The sequence below is a fragment of the Zootoca vivipara genome, chromosome 3 (genome assembly GCF_963506605.1).
Source record: "Zootoca vivipara chromosome 3, rZooViv1.1, whole genome shotgun sequence".
Lineage (NCBI taxonomy): Eukaryota > Metazoa > Chordata > Lepidosauria > Squamata > Lacertidae > Zootoca > Zootoca vivipara.
Window position 1 is genome coordinate 94247714 of NC_083278.1, and position 22311 is coordinate 94270024.

The window sequence follows — 22311 nt, forward strand, 5'->3', positions numbered from 1 at the left end:
CCCAATTTGGTGTCGTCTGCAAACTTGCTCAGGATGCCCTCAAGCCCATCATCCAAGTCATTGATAAAGATGTTGAATAAGACTGGGCCCAAGACAGAACCCTGTGGCACCCCACTAGTCACTACTCTCCAGGATGAAGTATGCACCCAAAACATGAAGGAAAGCGGATTTCCCGGGAGGAAGATGGTGGACTAGAAGGAAAGCTATTTTTGCACCCAGACCCCAGGGTCTTTTTATTAGAGAATGTAGGAAATGATAGAATCTAAGCCAGGGGTCAGCAAACTTTTTCAGCAGGGGGCCGGTCCACTGTCCCTCAGACCTTGTGGGGGGCTGGACTATATTTTGAAAAAATAATAACGAATGAATTCCTATGCCCCACGAATAACCCATAGTTGCATTTTAAATAAAAGCACACATTCTACTCATGTAAAAACACCAGGCAGGCTCCACAAATAACCCAGAGATGCATTTTAAATAAAAGGGAACTTTCTATTCATGTAAAAACACGCTGATTCCCGGACAGTCCGCAGGCCGGATTTAGAAGGCGAATGGGCCGCATCTGGACCCTGGGCCTTAGATTTCCTCCCCATGATCTAGGCAAATAGAAAAAAGCACAGAACAAACGAAATGAAAAGACTTGTGAATTTGAACAGCTTACTAGAGCCTCTCTTCCATTCGACGACTGTGTTTTCAAATCAAGCTCCTTGCTTGCTTCACAATTTATTGCTACTTGTTGAAGGTAAAATCGTGGAGCCCTGGCAGGGAGCTAATTAATTTTCTTGGGTCCCCATGGTGGTGTCTTCTCTCTCTTTTCTGTTTTCAATCTTACTTTACTCAGGGCAATAGCTCGCCGAACTCTTCAGCTGCAGCTTTGACAGAATAAGCTCTAAAACAAGGACTTTTGGATACAGCAGAACCAAATAAATTAACAATGGATCTCTCATTTCCCCATACTCTTGGTGGTGGTGGGGGGATGTATATAATAGCATTTCTGGATTTATACATGAATAGATCATCCAGGAAATAGCACTTCATGTGAAGTATAGCATAATCATGAAAGGGTCCTGTATCCTCTCTGTCTGCCAACTAACAATAAGCTGGACCAGCACTCATGTGTTATGAAATCTGATTTGTGAGTATTTGTGTATTGCTCCCAAAGCCCTTAATATGGCTACACACATCCCATTCTCCAAGCGCTAAGAGGTTTCGGGGGGCCCAACACAAACCTTGGGTCTGGTTTTCTTGGAATGAAGACAGATGGAGATTGGTGGTGTATTATTTGATATAAAGTTTATGCACACCGATGTAGTGGCTGAGCATGAGATGGAAGGCTCGTAGCACTAACGCTCCTTCTCCTTGTAGATCTCTATATGCATCATTTCAAATACTGTTTTGTGGTTTTGGTGTTGTTGTTTTAGTTGCCTTTGGGAGGCCTTTGTCCCCAAAAGGCAGCATCTGAATACTTCAGATAAATAACCAAAGCAACATATAAACAAACAAACAAACAAACTGAGTAGTCCTGTTTTCTTTACTCACATCCACTGTATGGTGACAAACGATAAAAATTGTCATTCTAAGTATTTATTACTTATGCCCATTTTTTCCTCTCTCCTCAAGGGTCCCAGATAACCATGATCCCAAAGTATTCCTTGATGGGGCCTTTCAGAGGACACATGAGTATCAAAAGTAGCTGTAAGTATTACTACTACTACTACTACTACTAATAATAATAATAATAATAATAATAATAATAATTTATTTGTACCCCGCCCATCTGGCTGGGTTTCCCCAGCCACTCTGAGTGGCTTCCAACAAAGATTAAAAATACATTAAAATGTCACACATAAAAAACTTCCCTGAACAGGACTGCCTTCAGATGTCTTCTAAATGTCAGGTAGTTATTTATCTCTTTGACATCTGGTGGGAGGGCGTGACATGAGTCAGCAGTGTGATGCAGCAGCTAAAAAAGCCAATGCAATTCTGGGCTGCATCAATAGGAGTATAGCATCTAGATCAAGGGAAGTAATAGTACCACTGTATTCTGCTCTGGTCAGACCTCACCTGGAGTACTGTGTCCAGTTCTGGGCACCACAATTCAAGAAGGATACTGACAAGCTGGAACATGTCCAGAGGAGGGCAACGAAAATGGTCAAAGGCCTGGAAACGATGCCCTATGAGGAACAGCTTAGGGAGCTGGGTATGTTTAGCCTGGAGAAGAGAAGGTTAAGGGGTAATATGATAGCCATGTTCAAATATATAAAAGGATGTCATATAAAGGAGGGAGAAAGGTTGTTTTCTGCTGCTCCAGAGAAGCGGACACGGAGCAATGGATTCAAACTACAAGAAAGAAGATTCCACCTAAACATTAGGAAGAACTTCCTGACAGTAAGAGCTGTTCGGCAGTGGAATTTGCTACCAAGGAGTATGGTGGAGTCTCCTTCTTTGGAGGTCTTTAAGCAGAGGCTTGACAGGCATATGTCAAGAATGCTTTGATGATGTTTCCTGCTCGGCAGGGGGTTGGACTGGATGGCCCTTGTGGTCTCTTCCAACTCTATGATTCTATGAAATGGGCGGGCGCCACTACCGAGAAGCCCTCTGTCTGGTTCCCTATAACCTCACTTCTCGCCATGAGGGAACCGCCAGAAGGCCCTTGGCACTGGAACTCAGTGTCCGAGCAGAACACCGAGACGCTCCTTCAGGTATCCCGGGTCAAGGCCGTTTAGGGCTTTAAAGGTCAGCACCAACAATTTGAACTGTGCTTGGAAACATACTAAAGCATTCTTAGCAAAAACAAGTGCTACAGTCTTATTTCAAAAACACCTTAGTGTTCATTCTCATGTTATTTGCTTCCAGTAAAAACAAACTGTTTGCAAATAATATGGAAATGAGTGTTATATTTGAACTGCATTCCGTTATAGTTCCAGAAGTCGCTTTTACATCATGTGGACGCTCAAGTATAACGTGGAAACTACTCCGTTTTCATGACCTTTTACTCCTGTGTGAATGCAGCCTAAGTGGGGAGTATTTACAGGAGACCCAGAGCACTTTCAATTTTTCACTATTTTCGGGTGGGATTCGGGTGGTAAATTCAGTTTGAGCAATTAAATAGAGGGCCTTCTCAGTGGCTCCTTGTTGTCCTTCCACCAGCAGGTGAAGATTGTTTTCCTTTTGGGGACCAGCTATTTTTTTAAAGGAAAGGGCTGTTAAATAGTGCTGTGCTGTTTTTTTACTAACTGTAATTTAATATATTTGTTTTATAGTGTTTTAATTCTATTATAGTTCAATTACTTTTTAACTATTATCTATCTATCTATCAAACACCCTATACCTGCAGGTCTCAGGGCGGTTCACAAGACACAAAATACATAATCAAAATATAAACGGAAAGAGCCGAATAACTCCCCCTCCCCCCAAAAAACCACACACATAAAAATAGTTTAAAACAATTGAAAAAAATTTATTTATTCTTATTAAAAAAAATTAAAAAGCAGTTTAAAAGAAAGTAAAGAGTACACTCTGGGCCTGGTGGAGAGAGGCAAGAGCAGGACCCTCAGACTCTCAGCAGGTGTATTACCCTTTATATGTGGTTTTCATTCGCCTAAGCCGCCTTGAGTCCCTGTTTGGGAAATTAACAACAGCAGCAACAACAACCTCAGTATTATCCAAGCTAACTGGCATCAGTTCTCCAGAGTTTTCAACACCTACCTTTCCCCCCTGGAGATGTGAGGGATTGAACTTGAGACCTTCTGCATAGAGAGCATGAGTTTTGCAGCGCTATGGCCTTTCCCAAATGAAACACAAGCCAAAGTGACTCATCCCATAATCCAGCTCCAAGGTTCCAGAAATGCCACTCGTTTCCTGCTTTCCTGTATATGTTACTCATCCGTTCCAACCAGTGGGGTTGGACTGCTGTGGCCACAAGTGCCGGTGCAAATGGGGAATGCATTCAGGGAAATTACTTTAATGGTACCACTTTAACTTCAAGTTGCCGGAAAGGGTTACTGTGACCCACACTGCCCATCACATATGGACACCTACTTCAGATTGCTTTTATCCTTGCCTTCCTACCAAATAAAAATGCTGGAGCCTAACGCTGACAATTAACACTGGCCCTTGGAGACACAAAGCATTCGACAGTCAATCGCTTTTACAGCTCCAGCTGCCAACGCAGACTTGAACTGACCCAGTGAAGTATCTGTGGGTGGGAGCCAGCGTTGCACCAGCAGACATGACAGGCCTTGCCTTCCCCTTGCAGGGCCCCCCATGCACCTAATTCTCTCCAGGAGGGGGTCACCCAGCCATCTGGAACAGATTGGGGGCATGTGGGGGGGGGGAGTGCAGGGAGGATAAGAAAGTATTGTTGGCATGAACAGAAGCCTATGAGTCAAATGGACCCACTCAGGTGGATATCACTCTATCTTTCTTTCTTACCTACTTACTTAGGTAGAGCATTTGTAACTTACTCTTCAGGCAAAAAGGTTGGCTTACATACAATTAAAATAAGACCATCCCTGCCCATAGGCTTACAATCTAAACACACAGAGAGAATGCACGCAAGGGAGAAGTGGCAGGGAGGGAAGATGAACAAATTAATTTGGGCACTGACTATTAAACAGTTGTTCTTATAATAACCAGTTGGTACAGCTGAGGGCTAGGAGGTTCCTGATACAGGTGGTCTTTCAGCAAAGCTAATGGAACGAGCTCTTGTTCCCACCTCTCCCCTGGAGCCAGCCGGATGCCCCCAGGTGACGGTTGAGGGAGAGGAAGCCTAATGGAGCAGGTTTGTCACTGAAGAGCCGGTGGGGTGAGCTCTGCTTCCCATCTCTCCAACTTCTGTTTCCAGCAGAAGACCATTGGCACTGGTAGGGCAGAATGCAAGGAGGCTGACAGGAGGTTTTTTCCAAATGCAAATTGCAGGCGTCAGGGAGCTGACCTGGACCTCAGAGGAGAGCATAAGGTTAAAGCCTGCCTATATTGCATGCTGGGGTTCTGATATGGATCACACCCCTGCAGCTGCCATTTGCATTTTAGGGAGTGGGGGAGAAGCTCTTACTGCAGTGAAGATCCAGAATTCTCCAAGGTATATAAAACAAAACCTGAAGGAGAATAATAATAATAATAATAATAATAATAATAATAATAATAATAATATATTATTATTAATACCACACCCATCTGGCTGAGCTTCCCTTGCCACTCTGGGCGGCTTCCAACAAACATTAAAATACATCAAATATCACAGATTAAAAACTTCCCTAAACAAGGCTGCCTTTAGGTATTTTCTAAATGTCAGGTAGTTGTTTATCTCTCTGACCTCTGATGGGAGGGTGTTCCACAGGGCGGGTGCCACTACCGAGAAGGCCCTCTGCCTGGTTCCCTGTAGCTTTGCTTCTCGCAGTGAGGGAACCACCAGAAGGCCCTCGGCGCTGGACCTCAGTGTCCGGGCAGAACGATGGGGGTGGAGACGCTCCTTCAGGTATACTGGACCGAGGACGTTTAGGGCTTTAAAGGTCAACACCAACACTTTGAATTGTGCTCGGAAACGTACTGGGAGCCAAAAGAATATTGTCACTTGTTTTTATGCAACTGGCCCCAAAGCAACCCTCAGCTACAGTTTAATTTAGTTTATGGTCAGCTAGTGACCCTGTTTACAGGACTACAGTTACAATTACATGATGACGTCATGTGTGATGAATATTTTAGAGTGGCAACTTTGGAAAGCAGAAGTAATGGAAGAAGGCATTCAGATTTCCCAAACTTTTATATGTTTCTCACTTACTCGTTTAATCTAAAAAACAAATAAAGTCCTGGCTGCATATTTGTAGTGCAGTGAAAATAGGCATGCATACATTTCTTTCTGCTTTTCCGCCTCCATCCCTTTAAAATCTTTCCAAATGAAGATGATATTGAAGATTAAACAACAGCAAGCACCATGCTCTCATGAGAGCTTAAATGGCAGATGATACATTAAAATTGTGATTTAATAAGAATACAGAGAGAGAACTCATACATTATTTATTGTAAACTATAGTGACTGAGTAATCAAACAGAAGTGGAGAAGCTATGCTGAATTATCACTTATTTTGTTTCAGATTTCTCATACAGTGTATTTCTTTATGTAAGAATCCAGATCTTTCAAAATAAATGAATGTGCAAGATACTTCTTAAGCCCATTGACTGAAAAAACTTTTTTTTGTTTTCTTAGCCTTTTCTCCCAGTTCTTCATGCAAGTTGTCAAGCCAGTACATCATTCAAGATCACATGTCTACACATTACAGAAAATTGCTATCTGCCAAAGGTATTTGGACTGTCGAATAATAAGTGTGCCCATCAAGCTGATAGCTACAATCACATAACAGGACGTGTTTCTTTGGCGGTTGACTGGCATCTTAGCAACTGGCAGAAAAACTTAGGCAAAACCAGAGTGTGAGAGTAATTTCTAAGGGATCACATTTCCAAATGTTATGTCTAAAAATCTTAAATAAATATTGAGATTTGAGTTTTAATTCCCTGTTTTTGTCTAGCAAGTGAGGTAGTCACTACTTAGAACAGGGATGGGGAAACTGTGGTCCTCCAGGTGTTGTTGGGCTTCATCATCCCCAGCCAGCATGGCCAGTGGTTAGGGATGGCAAAGGTAAAGTACCCCTGGATGGTTAAATCCAGTCAAAGGCAACTATGGGGTTGCAGCGCTCATCTCGCTTTCAGGCCGAGGGAGCCAGTGTTTGTCCACAGACAGCTTTCTGGGTCATGTGGCCAGCATGGCTAAACCGCTTCTGACAGAACACTGTGACGGAAGCCAGAGCGCACAGAAACGCTGTTTACCTTCCTGCCACAGCGGTACCTATTTATCTACTCACACTGGTATGCTTTCAAACTACTAGGTTGGCAGGAGCTGGGACAGAGCAACAGGAGCTCACCCTGTTGCATGGATTTGAACTGCCAACATTCCGGTTTAGACCACAGCGCCATCCGTGTCCCTTGATAAGGATGATGGGAGTTGGAGTCCAACAACTTCTGGGGGGGGGGTCACAGGTTCCCCATTCCTTGATTTAGGGGGGAAAAAACCATGTGACCATGAGCAAAATCTGTGTTGCATTCCCACCTACATGAGTGGGAGATGAAGGTGATGGTGATGATTTTTTATTATTATGTCATGGCATCTTTAATGCCTGTGCGAGCTTATTTCCTGGGCCTGTGGGTGGACTGATTCCTGGTTCGTTCCAGTTCTGTTCCTTAAGGCAATTCCATCATGCTTCCTACTTAGCACAGCCTGGTCTTATATGTTATATATGCCTTGAGGTTCCAAGACCAGAGTCCTATCTTGCATGATGCGGTGAGATCTTGGGCCTACAGTTCTCCTGCTGAAATCCTGCAACTGGTGTATACCACAAATATTGGGGGCCCCAGGGAGGTTGGTCTTTTGTTGCGCTGAAGTGTAAGAGTGCCCTTCCAGATAGCAATAATGCAGTAATATTTGGGAAGTATTGAAGAACTAATAAAGAAGAATAATGTGTGGACGGTCCTGTATAAATCCACCATTATTGCATCAATTACATGTTACAGAATATACCTACAAAAAATGCCACAGGTGTGTTTGTGTGTTTTCTCTTTTAATATGCCATCATGCATACGCACCCCTGCCTGTTTTCGGTCCGAAGTAACATTTGTCCACCTTTGGCCCCCAATGCATTTAAATCACACAGAGAAGAAACAGCTAGGATTATTGCAGGCAAAGCTCACAAACTTTCACCATTGGAAATTTCATGCTCGTAAATGTTTAGAAGCATCTCAACTACCTGAGGGGAGGCTTCCATAATTCACAAGTGAGAGATTTTACTTTCTTGGGCTCCATGATCACTGCAGATGGTGACAGCAGTCATGAAATTAAAAGATGCCTGCTTCTTGGGAGAAAAGCAATGACAAACCTAGACAGCATCTTAAAAAGCAGAGACATCACCTTGCCGACAAAGGCCCGTATAGTTAAAGCTAATGTTTTACCAGTAGTGAGGTATGGAAATGAGAGTTGGACCATAAAGAAGGCTGATTGCCAAAGAATGGATGCTTTTGAATTATGGTGCTGGAGGAGACTCTTGAGAGTCCCAGGGACTGCAAGAAGATCAAACCTATCCAATCTGAAGGAAATCAGCCCTGAGTGTTCACTGGAAGGACAGATCGTGAAGCTGAGGATGCAATACTTTGGCCACCTCATGAGAAGAGAAGACTCCCTGGAAAAGACCCTGATGTTGGGAAAGATTGAGGGCACAAGGAGAAGGGGACAACAGAGGACGAGATGGTTGGACAGTGTTCGCAAAGCCACCAACATGAGTCTGACCAAACTGCAGGAGGCAGTGGAAGACAGGAGTGCCTGGCGTGCTCTGGTCCATGGGGTCATGAAGAGTCGGACACAACAAAATGACTAAACAACAACAACAACAAAGCTGAACAGCACCTTATCTCTGCTCTCTGCCCCTGTGAAGATGGAAAGAAGAGGTTCCCAACAGAACATGAAGGAACTAATTCAAGGACTCGCATGACCTTCAGCCAATTCTTTCAGTCCATTACATTCCTTGAAGCCGAAGCCAAAATTTATAGGGACGAATTCTTCACACGCCAGGTCCTCGGATGGAAGATCTCATTTGTCCAAATCAACTTCAAGTCTTACTTTCGCTCCCACGTTGAAACTGCACTCACTGGAACAAACTCTAGCTGGAACAAACGCAGAGTGGCAAGTCGCAGCTGCATTTTACCCAGGTTTCAGGCGTTCAGAAGAAATCTCCCTCAAAGCTCGGTTTCAAGCATTCAAACTCTGCACAGAGTCATTTGAAAGCATCAAAGCACAAAAATAAAACCTGTGAAGGATTTCCTTTTCATGCATTGCAAATCTTTCCCACCAGTTCCCTACTGGGCTAAACAGGGGGAATGGAGAAAAATGGCAGGCTTGCTTAAATAAAAGCTCTGCATGTGAAAATATAGGTAGTGCACTGCTTATGACCACCCCCCCCCCCTAATGCCAGCATATCCCTGAGGTGTGGGTATTGAAATAACAAAACTAACATCCATTGTTCCCTTAGGTATTCTGGTTTTAGTATGAGTTGTATCATGCTAAGAGCAGAAAACATTCATCTTGAATGGAAAGGTTTTGCTTTCACTCCCCAGCTAATTCACTGACATATTTTGGAATAGGGAGGCATTTTCCTTCCAGTCAGGTTGTCTCGTTTCGAACCTGGGGATTTCACATTATCTTGTAGTTTGGCTCCAAGAGCCCACCTGGTGTGCCTTAGTAAACAGATAGCTTGTTATATATATGTGTGTGTGTGTAACTTGGAAGATGCAAAGCTAATTTGAAAACAATCTTCTAAATTATAAATATATATATATATAACAGATTCCATGCATCCACATAATCTGTCCCTACCAAAGAACAGTAATTCTGAGGCGGGCTTGAGCAACACCTGGTGACTTCTGACAAGGATAAGGTGGCTGTTGCTGGAGCATCCCAGCCATGGCATTTCCACTTTTGCTCTGTCTAAACCCATTTGTCTAAACAGGTCTGCAGAATAAGCCCTTCTGTACAGTACCCTTGATTTCTCAGGGCTCTTAGCAGCCAATTTGTAGGCAGAACAGCGAGGCTTTGATGAGAATGGAACTAAAGGAAGGTTGGGATTTTGTTATCTCAGGAGGTCCTACCTATATTAAAAATAATATATTGAGGGTCTTTCCCCCCCCCCAGGGTCTTTCCCCCCCCCTCTTATGGAATAAATAACAATTTTTGGAGGCAGTTAACCATTGTTTATTACCTTCGATCTTTTGCCTTTTTCGTAGTACAGACCCGCAAAATGTCCAGCTTGCTTAATGCATGATGTACTATTTACTCAGTTAATTACTAAGGTAACAGCTGAGTTGTTTTTTTTAAATGTATTTTTATTAAAGATTTCTTGGTTTACAAAAGTATGTGCAATGTCTCTTTTTTCAAGCTACGTTTTCTACAGATCAGTTTCATTTGTTGAGACATTAGTGTTACATTAGGAAGAAAAGGGGGGAGGTGAAGGGGGCCATGGTGGGTGGGGGTGGGGTCGGGTGGCGATGTTTCTGTTTTACTTAATGTATGTGTGGGGTTTTGTGTCAGCGTCGCTTGTGCAGCTTTTCTTTGCTATTCGCTTGTGTTCCTTTGGTGGTGAGAGAAGTTGGGGTTGCCTAGGGTGTGGTTGTTTGAATTGGCTGTGGTGAACTTTGTTTTCATGTGTGAGTGGAGTGGGTGGGTGGGTGGGTGTTTTGGGGTCAGGTTAGCCATATTGATTGGTATGCTGTTGGTGGATTCTTGTTGTGGTCTTGTTGGGCTGTGTATGTGATAAAGGGGAGCCATACCAGGGTGAATGCATCTTCCTCTATTTGTCCCCGTGTCAGTTCCAGTTCATTGGTTAATTTTTCTAGTAAGGCTGTTTCCCATACTATTTGGTACCATTGGTCCATGCTTACTCCTCACAGGTCTCTCCAGTGTCTGGCTATGATGCTTCTGGCTGCTGAGTGGGTGGGTTATGAGCTCTTTGTGATGTGAGTGGGCATTATTGTCTTGGAAGAAGGTAACAGCCGAGTAGAGATGTTGAAAGATAACTGTGGCTTTCACCTCTAGAGAGTCTAGAAAGAGTTACGTTGCCAGGGAGGTAAACGGCCAATGGGAGCTCTCCAGGCAGAAGCAGGGATATATAAGGGGAAGCAGGAGATAAAAAAGGGAGATAAAAGGAGTTGAGTGGAGGTGGATTGGATGAGAGAGGTAGAGAGGATTTTGAAATAGAGGGTTAGAGAAGTTAGAGGTGAGCGGTGGGGCAGAATCTATAAGAGTTAAGAAGAGAATTTCAGTCAGGGAGAACAGGGGGAGAACTAAGACTAACGGTTAAGCTTAAAGTAAACATAACTGAGAAACCAATAAGAATTGAGATGCTTGTAAGATCTGCACAATAAATAAACTTAATTGTTTTGTTCACTGATCAACTGACTGAGTTCAAATCAATTGTGTACCAGTACACAGATATACTGGTTGGTGGCAGCAAAGGGAAGAAATAGGCGAGGGAGGTATTGGGTCAATAGACCGTCAAACGTCCGGGGACCCTTTACCGGTGTAACTCGCCACGATAACCTTATCACATCAATGTCACATGCAATGCTAAATCTTTTAAAATGCAGGGCTCCGGCAGTTGTTCATGGTAATGAGGTGGAGCCATGCAAACATCTTAACCATGAGCACACTATCTCTGTTTCAAGCATTAAACCAAACCTGTGTAGGGAGCATGATGCTATGCGCCCCAGCTCACATTCGTTCTTCCATATGCAGCCTTAACCACCAAAATTTTAAGCTACAGCTGAGGATTTGACCTCATAATCAACGAAGAAGAAATAGAAACCTACCACAAATAATTTCCTCTTTTATATATCCCATATTGCGGTTAGATTTCCAAATAAAAGGTTTAGAGAAGGAGGTTACTTAAGAGCACACTTTTAATTGAATCCAGGCTTTCAACAACCCTATCGCTTAGAAGCAGGTCATTCATTACTCTTTCCTGTAATTTGAAAGCAAAATACTGAAAACATAGATAAACAACTTTTTGTTTTGTTTTGTTAATTCAGCTGCTGTTGATTCATCTGCTCCAAAGAGTTTGAACACGAGCATTAAATGTAAGTATAACTTGTTTTGCTTTCAAAATAACGTCTGGCTTCACCTTGTTTGGTCTGGAAATATTTGCTTTGGGTGATCCCTCTCATTCTCTCCTAAAACCTTCATGCCATTTCCCCCAAACCACTATACTTTCAGCATCCTATATACCACTGACCTGTTGGCAAAGAAAAATAGCACTGTCTGTTACTTTAGTATTGTCTGCGTTGCATGGGAAGGGTGCCATTACATCTGAACTGTTTGTATCTGTTCATTAAAGTATCCTGCTAACATGTATTTTAATCTGATTCTCACAATACTGGTAAAATCCAAAAGTCTAAGCACAAAGGGGTTTTTCAAGTTTAAGGCTGCAATCCATTATAAGACCTTCATTTATAAGTGCAGGATGTGATTCGTTTAGATACATTGAGCCTCCCTGTTGGAAAAAAAATCGTGGATTATACAAAAGATAATACTGATTTCAAGATTGCTGCTTCAAAGTGCATTGAAACCTCTCACACTCTTGGGGCGAATGAGATAAATCCAGACTTAGAAGCATTTACACCACCTTTTAAAAGAGGGGCGGGGACCCTTTTTCAGAGCATGAGGGCCGCACTCTGTTGCGAAAAAATTTCCAGGGGCCGCGTTCCAGTGGTGGGTGGGGGCACAGGGGAATGTTGCAATGGATATGGCTTTGACCTTTGTACGTTATACAGTGGTACCTCGCAAGACGAAATTAATTCGTTCCGCGAGTCATTTCATATTGTGAAAATTTCGTCTTGCGAGGCATGATTTCCCATAGGAATGCATTGAAATTTAATTAATGCGTTCCTATTCGTCTTGCCTCCACACACACACACACTCGCAAACACTCACTACACTGTACAGTACTGTACCCACTTCTCAGCTGATCAGCGGCGGCGGCGGTGCTGAGGGGGCCAATCCCAGGCCGGCCCGAGGGCAAGTGGGAGAAAGTGTGCGGTGGCGGTGGCGCTGAGGGGCCAATCCCGGCCCAGCCCTAGGGCGAGCAAGAGAAAGCGCGTGGCGGCGGCGCTGAGGGGGCAGATTCTGGGCCGGCAACGGCAGCGGGCGGCAGTGGATCCCTGAGGGCAAGCGCGGCACAGCAGCGAGGGCAAGGGACTTTACTGTAATGCGTCCCTATTCGTCTTGCGAAGCACGGCCATATAAAACTTCTTTTTGCGAGACGCCTCGCACAACGCAAAACGCTGTCGTCTTGTGAGTTTTTCGTTGCGCGAGGCATTCGTCTTGCGGTGTACCACTGTATTTCAATAGCACAAAATTCAGGAATGGTTACACTCACACCTCTCCATCCTCCATTCAGACAAGTGAGAGGTTCAAGTACACATTCCAGCCAGGAAAAAAAATCCAGGGGCATGTCCTGAGGAGAAGGAACATGGCCTAGGGAGAGCCCCACAGGTCAGCTGTAGCAGCACAATCCTATGCATGTCTATTTAAAATTAGGTGGCACTGCAGGCAGTCACCCTCCCACAGTTAACAATAGGGTGTAACCTGTCCCAGGTGTGCATAGGCTCCCTCTGTGATTTAGAATCTTAATCAGGCAGGGTTCTAACCAGGGGACAGGGAGCCTACTCCCTGAGAACAGAATCTACTCTCCAGGCCATCCCTCCAATGTGTGGATTATGAGGGGGAAGGGCTGTCTCACTGCCCCCCTCACATGGTTGTTAATCCCGTGAGGGCAAACACCTGAAAGGGGCTTGGGTTCAAGGGGATTTATTATTATTTAAGTGTGTGTGTTAACTATGTGTCCATATATCAGCTTTCCTGTGGTCTTTGTGTCACCTGTCTGACTAGTTAGATACCATAATGGCAGTGCCACCAATGCTTTTGGCCCCATGATGGGGCAAAACCTCATTCATGAAACCCCCTTCATAGGGAGGTGTGCCTGTCCCCTATACATTGGTGGCATTTGGACACCAACTGTGAAAATTTCCATTCACCCAGACTTTTGAGGAAATCAACGTTTACTCAAATTTCGGCAGCTCGTATTCCATTGCATGTTTTTGTTGTTTTGTTGTTTTTTGTTTTAGAAATATATTTTATTGCATAGATTGTGTTTTTATGCCGTTCACTGCCCTGAGCTCCCATGGGAGGAAAGCTGGTAGGGAAATGAAATGAATAAAATTATTTAATTTCTTGGATTATTTCCATAAAGAGCCTGCAGAAAGATGTGCAGATTGTAAGCAATAAATAAGAAATGGATGAAATGTTTTTTGCACAAAAAGGGATGGTGTGGGAGGGCCCCTGGGTTGTTGTTGTTTAGTCGTTTAGTCGTGTCCGACTCTTCGTGACCCCATGGACCATAGCACGCCAGGCACTCCTGTCTTGCACTGCCTCCCGCAATTTGGTCAAACTCATGTTCGTAGCTTCGAGAACACTGTCCAACCATCTTGTCCTCTGTCGTCCCCTTCTCCTAGTGCCCTCAATCTTTCCCAACATCAGGGTCTTTTCCAAGGATTCTTCTCTTCTCATGAGGTGGCCAAAGTATTGGAGCCTCAGCTTCACGATCTGTCCTTCCAGGGAGCACTCAGGGCTGATTTCCTTCAGAATGGATAGGTTTGATCTTCTTGCAGTCCATGGGACTCTCAAGAGTCTCCTCCAGCACCATAATTCAAAAGCATCAATTCTTCGGCGATCAGCCTTCTTTATGGTCCAGCTCTCACTTCCATACATCACTACTGGGAAAACCATAGCTTTAACTATACGGACCTTTGTCGGCAAGGTGATGTCTCTGCTTTTTAAGATGCTGTCTAGGTTTGTCATTGCTTTTCTCCCAAGAAGCAGGCGTCTTTTAATTTCGTGACTGCTGTCACCATCTGCAGTGATCAAGGAGCCCAAGAAAGTAAAATCTCTCACTGCCTCCATTTCTTCCCCTTCTATTTGCCAGGAGGTGATGGGACCAGTGGCCATGATCTTGGTTTTTTTGATGTTGAGCTTCAGACCATATTTTGTGCTCTCCTCTTTCACCCTCATTAAAAGGTTCTTTAATTCCTCCTCGCTTTCTGCCATCAAGGTTGTGTCATCTGCATATCTGAGGTTGTTGATATTTCTTCCGGCAATCTTAATTCCGGCTTGGGATTCATCTAGTCCAGCCTTTCGCATGATGAATTCTGCATATAAGTTAAATAAGCAGGGAGACAATATACAACCTTGTCGTACTCCTTTCCCAATTTTGAACCAATCAGTTATTCCATATCCAGTTCTAACTGTAGCTTCTTGTCCCACATAGAGATTTCTCAGGAGACAGATGAGGTGATCAGGCACTCCCATTTCTTTAAGAACTTGCCATAGTTTGCTGTGGTCAACAGAGTCAAAGGCTTTTGCATAGTCAATGAAGCAGAAGTAGACGTTTTTCTGGAACTCTCTAGCTTTCTCCATAATCCAGCGCATGTTTACTATTTGGTCTCTGGTTCCTCTGCCCTTTCGAAATCCAGCTTGCACTTCTGGGAGTTCTCGGTCCACATACTGCCTAAGCCTGCCTTGTAGAATTTTAAGCATAACCTTGCTAGCGTGTGAAATGAGTGCAATTGTGCGGTAGTTGGAGCATTCTTTGGCACTGCCCTTCTTTGGAATTGGGATGTAGACTGATCTTCTCCAATCCTCTGGCCATTGCTGAGTTTTCCAAACTTGCTGGCATATTGGGTGTAGCACCTTAACAGCATCATCTTTTAAAATTTTAAATAGTTCAGCTGGAATATCATCACTTCCACTGGCCTTGTTATTAGCAGTGCTTTCTAAGGCCCATTTGACTTCACTCTCCAAGATGTCTGGCTCAAGGTCAGCAACCACACTACCTGGGGTGTACGAGACCTCCATATCTTTCTGGTATAATTCCTCTGTGTATTCTTGCCACCTCTTCTTGATGTCTTCTGCTTCTGTTAGGTCCTTACCACTTTTGTCCTTGATTATGGTAATCTTTGTACGAAATGTTCCTTTCATATCTCCAATTTTCTTGAACAGATCTCTGGTTTTCCCCAATTTCTTTGCATTGCTCATTTAAGAAGACCCTCTTGTCTCTCCTTGCTGTTTTTTGGAAATCTGCATTCAGTTTCCTGTATCTTTCCCTATCTCCCTTGCATTTTGCTTGCCTCCTCTCCTCCGCTATTTGTAAGGCCTCGTTGGACAGCCATTTTGCTTTCTTGCATTTCCTTTTCCTTGGGATGGTTTTCGTTGCTGCCTCCTGTATAATGTTACGAGCCTCCATCCATAGTTCTTCAGGCACTCTGTCCACCAAATCTAAATCCTTAAACCTGTTCCTCACTTCCACTGTGTATTCATAAGAGATTTGATTCAGATTGTATCTTACTGGCCAAGTGGTTTTTCCTACTTTCTTCAGTTTAAGCTGGAATTTTGCTATAAGAAGCTGATGATCTGAGTTACAGTCAGCTCCAGGTCTTGTTTTTGCTGACTGTATACAGCTTCTCCATCTTTGGCTGCAAAGAATATAATCAATCTGATTTCGATGCTGTCCATTTGGTGATATCCATGTGTAGAGTCGTCTCTTGTGTTGTTGGAAGAGAGTGTTTGTGATGACCAGCTTGTTCTCTTGACAGAACTCTATTAGCCTTTGCCCTGCTTCATTTTGAACTCCAAGGCCAAACTTGCCAGTTGTTCCTTTTATCTCTTGATTCCCTACTTTAGCATTCCAGTCCCCTGTAATGAGAAGAACATCCTTCTTTGGTGTCATTTCTAGAAGGTGTTGTAGGTCTTCATAAAATTGGTCAATTTCACTTTCTTCAGCACCGGTAGTTGGTGCATAAACTTGGATTACTGTGATGTTAAAAGGTCTGCCTTGGATTCGTATCGAGATCATTCTGTCATTTTTGAGATTGCATCCCATTACAGCTTTTGCCACTCTTTTGTTGACTATGAGGGCCACTCCATTTCTACTACGGGATTCTTGCCCACAGTAGTAGATATGATAGTCATCCGAACTGAATTCGCCCATTCCCTTCCATTTTAGTTCACTGATGCCCAGGATGTCGATATTTATTCTTGTCATCTCATTTTTGACCACATCCAGCTTACCTCCATTCATGGTTCTTACATTCCAGGTTCCTATGCAATATTTTTCTTTACAGCATCGGACTTTCCTTTCGCTTCCAGGCATATCCGCAACTGAGCGTCCTTTCGGCTTTGGCCCAGCCGCTTCATCAGCTCTGAATCTACTTGTACTTGTCCTCCGCTCTTCCTCAGTAGCATGTTGGACGCCTTCCGACCTGAGGGGCTCATCTTCCAGCGTCATAACTTTTATATGCCTGTTGTCTTTGTCCATGGAGTTTTCTTGGCAGGGTTACTGGAGTGGCTTGCCAGTTCCTTCTCCAGGTGGATCACGTTTAGTCAAAACTCTCCACTATGACCTGTCCATCTTGGGTGGCCCTGCATGGCATAGCTCATAGCTTCTCTGAGTTATTCAAGCCCCTTCGCCACGACAAGGCATTGATCCATGAAGGGGGGGGCCCTGGGAGTATGATCCTAATTCTGGGGAGGGGGGAGAGGAAGCCATTTCACAATTCCGCAGCCCTCTAGATTTTCTGGTTTGAATAATCTCCAAATGTCACAATGGGTCCCATGCAAGCAGACCTCCCCCACCCCACTCCACATACAGAGTTGCTTCTGAATTCTGGGTTGGCTTCTGGACTTTGTTAGCTACCCCTCGTATTACCTTCCAGATTCATTCTCATTCCTGGGCAGATTATCTGCTGAGCAAGCATTCCTCCCAAAACGACGTTCCTTGCAGAAGTGCCTTAGAATGATTAAAGAAGCGCAGTCCTCCTTCTTATGAGAGAAACAGCAGGACTTGCATAGCATAGTGAAAAGGTGGCTGAGAAGAGAGGGAGAAGATTGTACGACATAGCAAATGTGTTGCTAGTTCTGCCCTTAATCTGGAAGTTAGTCGTAGCTCATTAAATAGGTTGTTTGTCAATGGCATTGAATTTGCTCCTCTGCCTCTCCGCTGTCTGTGGCAGAGCACGGGTTGCTTGACTCTTGTTGTGTCTCTATGGAAAAGCAAGTTAATTGGAGGAAGTATTGTGGGTTTGTCTTATCTGCTGCCATTGCACCCATTGCAAGCCAAATCTATGTATATAGATGATGCAGGAGCAAATAGAGCATGTTCTTGGGCTGGATCTACACTGACCCTTTTATCATTGTTAGAACAATGTTAGATACATCATTCTGAAACATCACAGGGCATACTGGTAAATTAAAAACGTTCCTTACCTTGTTCTGTCTGTTAACAATACAGTTTCCCTATTGCCCGTTCCTGGTTGCTCTGTTACAAGCAGATTGCAATGTGTCCATCTATGTTATGAAAATAATTCCTTAACCCTTCCTTAATGGTATAAACCATTAATGTAGATCCGCCCTACGTCTACCTCTAGGCAATGGATACCACATCTAACTTTTCTTACTATACCTAAGAAGAGCATTTCTGCTGGCCCATGTTAATGTTTTACACAGCAATCCAAGCAATAGGAAGCCAGAGTGATTTACACCAAGGTAAATTATGCCAGTGGAGCTTCCCTGTTCCAAACTCCTTTCAGGAACAGGGCTACTGCTGGCTGAGGTGGCCTGAATTTGGCAGAGGGGAAGCAAGATTTTCAGAGTTTGACTTGCACCACTCTTTCTACCAAGTTAACTACTGTGGGGTTGCCAGGTCATGTGACCAAGCTGAAAGAAGACTGGAATGGGATAGGTCTCCCCTGCCCAGCACCAGAACATCCCTCTTTTGAGACTTCAGCTCAGTCCTGGCTCATCTGGGATGGAGGTCCTACACTGGTATATAGGTCTTTGGCTTCAGCCGGTGTAGCTCAGCCAGCTATCTGCCTATTCCAAACCTTCCTCCTCCCAGCACATCTTGGGTTTTGAATTGATCCCTTACCCTCTAAGATTTGCCATAGTTCCTTTCAAGGATAGGTGCTCTCCTTGTAATCATTTGAAATTTTGAATCGGTGTCTCCCATTCTTCTACTGTAGATTTTATCAACGAGATAGATCAGTGGTTCTCAAACTTTCTTTATCTGAAACTTTCTTTATCTTTATATGTTTCAGTGTATCTGAAGAAGTGTGCATGCACACGAAAGCTCATACCAATGACAAACTTAGTTGGTCTCTAAGGTGCTACTGGAAGGATTTTTTGTTTGTTTGTTTGTTTCTTTATCTGGGTAACACTTTCAAAATGTAAAATTTGCTTGCACCACACCGATATTTTTAATGATAAGAAATACATTGGAAAACAAAAATAAATAACTCATAGCAGTGCTGGATTTTTAACATAGAACACTACTTTATAATATGATCATGGGACATCCAGAAAGTATAGAACAATGCAACTACATAAGAACTTGAATCATTTGCAAAATATAATATTGATTGTCCTTGATTCTTCCCGACACATTTGGCATCCTCTCCCGCCACACCCATGTGATGCGCCACACCCTTTGAGAATCACTGGATTACATGATGCATAATGTGTTTCCTGGTTCATTCATTGAGGCCACATTGAGTATTTTACTTCACGGGCCTATTACTGAACAGGTGGCAAGATATCTGAATGTTGTCACATCGCTGAGATTTGCTATGATTGTTAATTCCTAGCATGTCAACGCTAATGATTAATAACTTGCTCTGCTGAGGTTATGCATTTGTACTTTATATTTTGTACTCTGTTTATTGGTTGGCCAACCGTAACGAACACTTGATTGACTGAAGTAATGTCAAGAGAGTTTTTAGGCTAAAGAAAATCAGTGCTATGAGGTACAGAAGATGCTAACAAATGTAAAGCCAAGGTCTGGGGGGGGGATGTAACAATGACTGGATTAACCGCTTAGAATCGTTTTGAACATAATGTTCTTTGTCTCAACACGCCTTGGGCTGTGTCGATAGCCAGTCAGCTAAACTCACATCCAATCCATGCTTTCATGTAAATCAATCTTCAAGTTATTTATTTATACATCATATTTATAACCCACATCTCCTCCAGAAGGAGCCTAGAAGAGCAACAAATATCCTCGACAAAATTAAAATTAAAAATCAGACATATTTTTAAAATGGTTAACGTGTAACCAAATCTTGTGTCTCAAGAGGCCCACCAAAGCAGAAATGTTTTTAGCAGGCATCTGAAAGAATACAGAGATGCTGACTAATATCCATACCTGCCAAGTTGCTGTCGAAGAAATAAGGGACCGGGCAGAAGTAGCAGACCGGAAGTAGCGCTGCCGTCATTTTGGAACTGGGCGGAGCATGCTCAGAAGTGACTTTTGATGCTGCTTTGCCCAGTTCCAAAATGGCCACCGCGCCAGAAGTCGCACTGCAGCCATTTTGGAACTGGGCAGAGGAGCATCAAAAGTTGCTTCTGAGCATGCTCCACCCAGTTCCAAAATGGCCGCCGTGCCAGAATAAACCGGGGAAAAGCAAAAAAAAATCCGTTTTTTTCAGCTAGGAACAGCTGGGGAAACGGGGATTTCCCGGGGAATACGGGAGACTTGGCAGCTATGCTAATATCAAGAGGCAGGAAGTTCCAAAGTACAAGTGCTGCTACACGAAAGGAATGACTTCTTACAAGTGAAGAGCAGACATTGCATGCCACCTGTAAACGGGCAGGTTCTGCAGATCCAAGTAACTGATTCAGCATATATGGGATAAAGCAACCCCTTAACTAAACTGGTCCCACAACATTAAGGGTTTAAATACCAATAGTAACACCTTGAACTTGGCAGCCAGTCAGAAATCCTGTCAGAAATCATGCTGCAGGATAACTTGTAATCATTTAGGAGTAACTTGAGCACAACCTGTACAGCAAATAATCTGCAGGTGATCCGATACTTAGCTGTAAGAAGAAGGAATAATGGATGGCTGAATCTGACGAGATAAAAGAGATGGTGGAAATGAGGTGAAAGGTCAGTGCAAGGCCAGCTACAAATCAGTTTTCTTTTTCTGACCTTAAAATGATTCAATTGCTACATAGGGACAACCTAAGGTGCGATGAGTTGCTAATGGATTTACAGAGGGAAAATTAAATCAGTTCTAAATACAGAGACTAAGGGGGAAATAAAACAAACAGCACAATGAGGCAGAACATCTACTAGCTGAGGGGGAGAAAATGTTTTCAGTTCCCAAAACATACAGAACAAATGTCACAGAAGGGTAATTTTAATATGTCTCAGTAGTTATCTGTTGGAGTTTGGATTCCCTCCTCCAAACTATTTTTGTTACTGGACTAGATAATTCCCAGTGCTATTAAGTAAAGGTGGATCTATGCACAGAAAAGCCCCCAAGTCAGAAATGAAATCATTACAAAAGAAAAAAACCGCAATGAAAAATAGCATTATTATTATTTTGCTCTCCAGCGCTATCTGGTGTTGCATGTTTATAATGCATTCAAAATGTTGTTTTTTGACTAATATAGCTGAGTCTTAACTTTCACTATTGCATTCATGGTTGTTGCTGTTGCTGTTGTTTCCTTTTAAAACAAAAGACTGCAATGATTTACCAAAATGCTCAGTTCACTACCACAGGTAAGTCAGATCTGAAGTGGCTCTTGTGACCTAATGAGACCTAATGAACTCATTTTATTTATCTAAGGCAGCAATTCTCTACCTACTTACCTGGGAATAAGCCCCACTGAATTCAGTGGGGCTTATATCTGTTTGGACATTATAGGACTCTACTGTAACATTTCAAATAAGGCATCCACTCAAAATAAATACTGTAAGGTGCTCACTCAGTGTAAGCTCTAGGCACAGAGTTAATAGGCCTAATAAGCAAACAATTCTTTAGACATAAAATGACTTGATATCTACCAGAAGAAGGTCCTGATTAGTATTTGCATTTGTAAAGCTACTGGATAAACACGGAGTATGTCAGAGTGATGTGGGCACATTGTCAATTTTCTGTTGTGTGAGGTATGCAGTTACTTCTTTAATACATTTTAAAACAATAATGGAGAAGACTTGTCCCTGATTAATGACATTACCACCGAATAAATTTGGACCCATTTTTTAAAAACCCGTGAAGGTTACAAAAAATGGCAAGTGCCGTGATAAACAAGGGCCTTAACATAATCACTCGTCATACTGAATGGCATCAGATTTTTATTCTTAATCCATGAAAGCTCATAAAGATGCATTCACTCTTTGAAAGCATAGCATGTTCGTCACCTGTCCCCAGATGGAAAATGATAAATTCAGGTAATAACAAAGGATAAACATATAAATTGTTCGATGGTAGTTGACAGGGCTTTTTCAGCTGGAACTCAGTTCCGGCAGCTCTCAGATGGGTGCCATTGCAATTATAAGAGAACAAAGGAGGCATTCATGGAGAGTTCTGGCACCGCTTTTTGTAGAAAAATAGCAGTCGTCATTGAAGACTTACAATAGGGGACTTACAATTGCCCCCCCCCTGTAATTAGCTTGGGATGGGTGTGGGAAAACCCCCAGAAAAGTACACAAGGAGGGTGATTGTTCCGTCTGGCAAGTTGATGTGCTTGTGCAGATGGAGCTTTTATAATACCGGTAGCACCATGTTGAATTCCACCCAATGCGTCCTCAAAGTGTGGTTGGACTACAGCTTTGTTGAAGGTGCCCAGTGATGTACATCTACTGGAACCGCCTTCTGTGGCTGCCG

The 22311-nt window shown here is 43.2% G+C and overlaps 1 protein-coding gene across 5 annotated transcripts in view; it reads left to right on the top strand.

Moving 5' to 3' along the window:
• Positions 1 to 22311, top strand: part of LOC118078013 (spermatogenesis-associated protein 7-like) — a 74698-nt gene that overhangs the window by 15895 nt on the left and 36492 nt on the right. For all 5 annotated transcript variants that reach the window (XR_009557385.1, XM_060273000.1, XM_060273004.1 and 2 more), the window contains exons 2-4: positions 1618 to 1692; positions 6206 to 6298; positions 11623 to 11670. Coding sequence is in view for 4 of the 5 variants with exons in the window: in XM_060273000.1 (XP_060128983.1) it covers positions 1632 to 1692; positions 6206 to 6298; positions 11623 to 11670 (202 nt within the window). In the remaining variant the exon portion in view is untranslated. The remainder of the gene's footprint in view (positions 1 to 1617; positions 1693 to 6205; positions 6299 to 11622; positions 11671 to 22311) is intronic.